A 7055-nucleotide genomic window follows, 5' to 3' on the forward strand; every position below is an offset into this window, starting at 1 on the left:
GCTGCCAGGGGGCTCGGCTCCAGTCCCTTCCTGCCGCCCACCCGAGACAGGGAGCCCGGGTGAGAGGAGGTGGAAGGTCGGTGTGGCTCTAGTGCAGCCCCCATGCGTGTGTCCAGAGGCTGCCCAGCGGCCCCGGAGGAGCCCCAGGAGCGTGGATGCTCCCGGGTCCTTCCCAGCCCAGGGGACCTGGAGACGCGGCTGGGCCAGGTCTGCCCGCTCAGACCCGCCCGGAGCGCTGCCGCTGACGGCCCACATGCAGGGTCATGGCAGCCCGGCCCTAGGGTGCAGGGCAAGGTCTGGGGTTGCCAGCCCCCCCGGCCTGTGTGCTGAAGACCCCCTGCAGCCCTGGCACTCCTGCCCTCCTCTCGCCCCCGCAGGGAATCGGGAACACGTTTCAGGGAGGTGCCAACTGCATCATGTTCGTCCTCTGCACCCGCGCCGTCCGGACGCGGCTGTTCTCCCTCTGCTGCTGCTGCCCGACCCCGCCTCCCGCCGGGAGCCTGGCCGGCCCGCCCGAGGCCTCGGCGCCCTCCAGGACAGGGGACTCGGGGGCCCAGGTGGACCCCGACGAACTTCCACACACCTGAGCCTCCCTTCCTGGTCTGGGCGGGTGCTGACCCGCTGCAGGGCGGGGGCACGCTGCAGCCGGAAGCCTGTCCTCTGCTGCCCGAGCTCCTGAGGCCGGTGGAGGGGCGGCCGCAGCTCAGCTTCTTCTACCTCCTGGGCCCTGAGGCAGCAGGTGTCCGCACCCGTGTCCGCTGTGCGCGGCGTCTGTCCGCGTGCGGGTGGCAGTGAGACTCAGGGACACCAGTGGGACGTGACCACTGCCAGGTCAGCGGCCTCTGGACCACACAGCACTGTTTACAGTCTGAGGACCCACACCCGTGGGAAAAGCATGAAGAGCTATGCACACTATTTACCCTCCTAAGTAAAGCGCCAGGGGGCGCTGGAGAGGTGTTCCCCCCCCACACACACACCCACACACACCTGGATATCATGGAGCAGAGTCCCGCCGGTCAGGGTGTGGGCCTGCCCGGGGAGCGTGGCTGTTCTGGGGGAGCTTTGCCAGCCACCAAGAGCCGGGTACTTTGAACCAGGTGCCCTGGTGATGCCCTGAGCACAGCCCGCAGCCAGCCTCCTGGACCCTCCCCGCCTCTCGGGTGGCCAGCCCTGGTGTAGATGCATCCGGGTCTCCAGCACAGGCCAGAACCCAGACTCCTGCCTCCCCGGTCACGTCAGATGCAGGTTCCCTCCTCCAGGCAGTGGCCGGGGACTCCCTGGGGATGCCCACGGTCGGGTCTGTGCTGTGAGCACCGGCTGGGCCTGTCGGGAGCGGTCTCTTCACTTCCTAGTTCAGTTTTTACAGGAAAGGTGACACAAATGGCCCCAGTACTAATTCCACCCCGAAGGTGGACATTTGGGAGTTGGTTGGGAAAATGACACAAAGGTCACAGGTGATAACTTACGTTTAATACAAAAAATGGGGGCCTGGAGCCTTAGTTGGGGGGCTGGAGCCTTAGTGGGGGGGCTGGAGCCTTAGTGGGGGGCTGGAGCCTCAAAAAGGACGTAAAATAAGCACCTGTATCTCTACATTCTGTGGCTCTCCCTCCAGCCCTTTAACTTTCTTGGAAGTCACGGGATCCGGTGGCTAAGAATGGGACATGTAGCTGTCACCGCCAGAGCCTTAGTGGGGGCTGGAGCCTTAGTTGGGGGCTGGAGCCTTAGTGGGGAGCTGGAACCTTAGATGGGGGGCTGGAGCCTTAGTGGGGGGCTGGGGCCTTAGTGGAGGCTGGAGCCTTAGTGGGGGGCTGGAGCCTTAGGTGGGGGGCTGGAACCTTAGATGGGGGGCTGGAGCCTTAGTGGGGGGCTGGAACCTGGGGCTGGAACCTTAGATGGGGGCCTGGAGTCTTAGTGGGGGGCTGGGGCCTTAGTGGAGGCTGGAGCCTTAGTGGGGGGCTGGAGCCTTAGTGGGGGCTGGAGCCTTAGTGGGGCCAGTACGTTATTGAACAGTGTTATTCCCTGGGGCTCTGTGAGGGCCGTGCCGCATGGACATGATTTTCGGAGCCTATAAAACGGTTCTGGATTAAAACCAAAGCCACGCCACCCTGTGGGTTCCTGTTTTACTCCGAAAAGCGACGTCTGTAACAGGAAGAGAACCTGAAGGCATGGCCGTCTGCAGAACTAGTCCAAAGTGCTCCTTTCCGGCCGCCTTTAAAGTTTCGTTATGAAAATCAGCAGGAGGTGGGCATCCCCGTAGGATCCGAGGGGAAATCCCCTGACAGAAACGGCCCGTGTCGGGGGAGCCCGGGGGCCCCTGGAGCTGTGGCATTAGGTCACGCCAGAGCCTGGCGAGACCCTCACGTTAGCTTCTGGGATGGAGCAGAAGTTCAGGGAGCAGCTGAGGCTGAGGATGGGCCACGAGGAAAGCTGCTGGGACAAGTCCTGCTCAGAAGGCCCTCCCCACCCCCAGTCCCGGGCTCAGCTGGCATTTCCCCAGACAGGCTGCAGTCAGAAACGGCCGGGGGCTCACGGGAGACATGGCCGGGTGCCCTGCGCGCCCTCAAGTTCTCATCCCACGGGTCCGGAGCCCTGCTGTGCTGTCCGCCTCCGGAAACACCTCCATCCCTGCGGCCGCCCGTGGCTGCAGCTGGTGGAGGTGCTGCTGGGAGTGGTGCAGACTGTGGGCAGGTGAGGGGCTTGTCCCTGGGCCTGAGGCCTGGGGCCAACCTGGGAGACCACAGCTGGTGGGCGTTCGGGGCTGGAGGGTGTGAGGCTGTGGGAATGAAGTCACGCGGGGGAGGGGAGAACCCCGGGTGGAGGCAGGAGCACACAGCGCTGTGTTCCTTTTACACGTTCTCCTCGTCGCTGTCCCTAATGTTTATCCACCTTCACCCCCAGTTACAGACGCAAATCCTCAGCTGGAACAGGTGCTGTGGACTCAGACACTCTCTGAACCTTGGTCTTTATCACTATTTTAATCCTCACCCAAGGATATGTTTTTTCTTCGTTTTTAGAGAGGAAGGGAGAGAGGAACATTAACTGGCTGCCCTCCGCACGCGGCCTGATTGGGGGTTGAACCCCCAAAACGGGTCTGTGCTCTGACCAGGAATCAAACCTGCGACCCTTAGGCGCACGGGATGGTGCTCCCACCCACTGAGCCGCACCGGCCAGGGCTGATCCCTGGTCTTTTAAATCACGTTTACCAGGCACTTTTGCCTCTTTTTGCTTCAGAGTTGTTTTGTTTGGTTGGTTTGACTTGTTAATAAAGATTATTATTTGGCCTGGACTGAGGTTACAAGCAGAGCTCCCCACATGTTCACGACAAGAAGAAATACTTTTACAAACTTCCCTTTTATGGCATAATAACATAGCGTGAGGTTTCTTTGCACAAGCAAAACTGTAATGAAAACCCTGACCTTTTAGGTTGACGCCAAAGTCCTGCTATTTTAAATGAAATAAAATAATCATGTTCCCTTTGCGTGTTCGCTGAACGGATTGCCTGTGATGGCGGGAGTGGGGCAGGGTGGCTCTGCAGGACCTGGGCTCCGGGGGCCGCCCCAGAGCCTTCCACGTGGGGACCCTCCTCGGTGGGGCATGGAGTCAAGTAGGCGGCCGCCCTGTAGTTTCTCCTGTGTTTGCCTGATAGGTTCACAGGTGTGTGTGTGGGAGTGGGGGAGGACCATGGCTTTAGAATACAGAGTCCTAGGCCCTGTCCCATATGAGTACCAACAGGTCTGAGTTCCAAGGACCCACGGCTTGGGGCTAGACTCTCATGAGGGCGACACCCCAGCACTGAGCCCTCCCCGCACGCCTCTGCCCATCGCAGCGGCAGCTCCAGGCCTCGGTGCCAGGGACAGCGGGCGCCCACGGCTCTTCCTGTGGGCAGCGGCCTGGTTCTGAGCGGGTCTGCCCAGCCCACACAGCCCCGCCTTCGAGTCCTTCTTCTTTCTTCTTTCTTCCTTCTCCTTCTCCTTCTCCTTCTTCTTCTTCTTTAACTGCTGTATCCTGGGAACTTGGCTCCTCCCAAATGCTGCTTGGTGATTTGTTCTACTTCCTGGGTTTTGTGAAGTTAAAAATACATTAACTGTCAAGAGAAGGAGAAGACGGGCCACAGACGGAGAAAATATTTGCAAAAGACACAGCAGCGCATCGCCACGAGAGGGCGCCCATGGGGAGCAGCCTCGCTCTGAGGCCTCTGCTCCGAGGTGGCACATGTGTCCCTGGAGAACCCGCGTCCGCCCATGTGGCGCACAGAAACAACAGGGGTGAAGGGGAAGCGGGTTGAGGCAGGCCACGCGGATCCGTGCAAGTTCTTCACCAGAACGCGAGCAAAAACAAGAGCCGTTTAATGAAGTCGGCAGCCTGGGTGAGTCCCCACTGACGTTCGCACCCAGCCGCTCAGGGGTCCACGCTCTCTCCTTTAAGACCAGGGCCTTTAGGCCGTTCATTTCCAAGAGAGAGAGCCCTTTCCTCAAAGTGTAAAACATGACCCAGGCCACCGTCAATGAAAATGTCTTCACAGCTTCTTCAAGGGTTAGGCTCCCTTCCCGTTCTCTGTCCTGACAGGTTTCCAGGCAAATGTTGGAGGTTCTATCAGTGAGAACCAGGCTCAGCTGCAAGCGACAGAAAGCAAAACGGAAGAACATGTCATGTTAAGTTCAGGCAGTGGTCCGGGGCTGACACAGTGCCCCACAGGGTAGGGACCCAGGCTCCTACCATCTTGTTGCTCTGTTCCGTGTGGCCTCAATCTCGGGGTCACTGCCGGAGGCATCCTCATTTCAGGCAGCAGGGCTGGAGAAAGGGGCAGAGAAGAGAGCAAGGTTCCTGGGAGCCACCACCCACATGACACCTTTGCATACGTGGCATTAGACAGAACCGAGTCATTTGTCCATCCAAGTTCAGGGCTGAGGGGGAGAGGCAGCCTTTATTTTGGGCAGCTGCAGGTTCTGGCCCAGGTAATTCCATTACTATTGAAGAGGGACTGAGCAAATGGATTCGGGAGCCACAGCAGTCTTCAACTGAAGCCCGTGGTAAAACTTTAAAATTCCAGAACATTCCTAAGTAGAGGTGAGATGCCAGTGACCTGAAGTTCTAGTACCATTGTCTGGTCTCAAAACAACCCAGGGATTGCCAGTCTGCTTTGAGGTGCTAATTCAACAAGTTACGTTCTGGTTAAATTTTCCTATGTAAATGTAAATTTTTTTTTCAATTCTGAAAAGTTTCATTTTCAAAAGGATCATTTTTTTCTTTTTCATTTTATTCCAACACTAATACAGAAATTCTCTTATTTCCCCTCATCATCATACTGTCAGTCACCAAGTTCCATCAACTTGACATCCTAACTATCTCTCAAACGTATCCTCTAATCCAGGGGTGGGCAAACTTTTTGACTCGAGGGCCACAATGGGTTCTTAAACTGGACCGGAGGGCCGGAACAAAAGCATGGATGGAGTGTTTGTGTGAACTAATATAAGTTCAAAGTAAACATCATTACATAAAAGGGTCCGGTCTTTTTTTTTTTTTAGTTTTATTCATTTCAAACGCTGGCTGTAGTTTGCCCATGGCTGCTCTAATCTCTTGCACCATCATCTTTCAGCTATTCCACAGCGAAGAACTGCCCCCATTCCTCTCCCCCAAACCCATCGGCCTCTTGTCCCCCTCAAGGGTTAGTTAACTTTTAAAAACACAAACCTGATCACTCCCCAAAACTCTTAATGCCTCCCCTCTGCTCCTAGAACAAAAATCAAGCCCCTTCACAAGGCCCACAAGGGCTAACTATCGCCTGGCCCTGCCCATCTCACCAGCTTCCTTCTCCCTTCACTCTTCCGCTCCGTGCTCTGTTCTTGAACCACACAGACCTTACCATTCCTTTAATACATTTTTTTTTTTTTTATTTCAGAGAGGAAGGCAGAGGGGGAGAGAGAGAAACATCAACAATGAGAGAGAATCATTGATCGGCTGCCTCCTCCTGGGGATCGAGTGCACAGCAACCTGGGCATGTACCCTGACTGGGAATCGAACCATGACCTCCTGGTTCATAGGTTGAAGCTCAACCACTGAGCACCCCGGCCGGACCTAACTTACAATCTCTTGATGGCATCACACTCTCTTCTGCCACAGGGCCTCGGCACCAACTGTCCCCTGTCTGGGAGGCTCTCTCTGCCGCCCCATCCCTACCCCCTTTGCCTGGGTAAGCTCTCCTTCCTTCCTTCCCATCTCAGCTCAAGCTTGCTTTTTAAGGAAGCCTTCCGTGACCACCCCACCCGCTCCCGGGTCTTCAGAGCCCGTCTGTAGTTATAAATTCATCAATGTGTTTATTTGACCAAGTCATGTTTCCTCACCCGGAGTTAAGTTGCATGACGCCAGGGCCGTGTTTATCCTCTGTGCCCCGTTGCACCCCCTCTGCCAGTCGCAGGCTCAGTGAAATAAACGTAAGCACATGCGAGGACCCGCGTCACCTGGAACCCCACATCCCAGCGCAACCACCATCTTCAGATTCTGGTAAGTCCTCTCAAACTGTGTGCTGACATGGTTACATTTCATAACATCGAAGGTGTCCGTCATAAATAGCAGAAGCGATTGGGGAATGGAGATCTGAGACCCGCGCCCTCAGGTCAGCGTCCTTGGCCAGCCAGGATGCTTGGCCAGGCTTTGCCCACGGTGGGAGGTCAGCCAGAGGGCCTCACGCAGGCCCCTTTGGGAAAGAGGAGCCCTACCAGGATGGAACCCTAACAGGATGTCCCCGGGATGGACCACACCGTGGGGGCGGGGAAGGGAAGTCCGGGAGGCCTTGCTGCACCGGGTGTGGTCCCTGCAGCTGTCCTCTGTCCCCTGACCTTGACAGATGACTCGCCGGCTCTCCTGGAGGTCGTTTCCAAACACAATCAGTTTCGTGTAAATCTAAACGCGCGTTCCAGGTCCCGGGACACACCTCGGCCTGCTCTCTGCACCCAGATGAAAGGCCGGGCTGCTCACTGCGCGCATTAGTCACTGCAAACCGCGGGCAGGGACGGCCTCCCATCGCCGGTCCCGGTCCCGCGGGTCCACGCCGGACG

At 57.3% G+C, this 7055-nt stretch overlaps 1 protein-coding gene across 1 annotated transcript in view; it reads left to right on the forward strand.

The window, feature by feature from the left end:
• Positions 1-1474, forward strand: part of GPR157 (G protein-coupled receptor 157) — a 4601-nt gene extending 3127 nt beyond the window's left edge. Inside the window, exon 4 of the mRNA XM_006766810.2 lies at positions 372-1474. Coding sequence (XP_006766873.1) covers positions 372-587 — 216 coding nt within the window. The 3' untranslated portion in view covers positions 588-1474. The remainder of the gene's footprint in view (positions 1-371) is intronic.
• The last annotated feature ends 5581 nt before the right edge of the window (positions 1475-7055 follow it).

The sequence above is a fragment of the Myotis davidii genome, unplaced genomic scaffold (genome assembly GCF_000327345.1).
Source record: "Myotis davidii unplaced genomic scaffold, ASM32734v1 scaffold299, whole genome shotgun sequence".
In the NCBI taxonomy this organism is placed as follows: Eukaryota; Metazoa; Chordata; class Mammalia; order Chiroptera; family Vespertilionidae; genus Myotis; species Myotis davidii.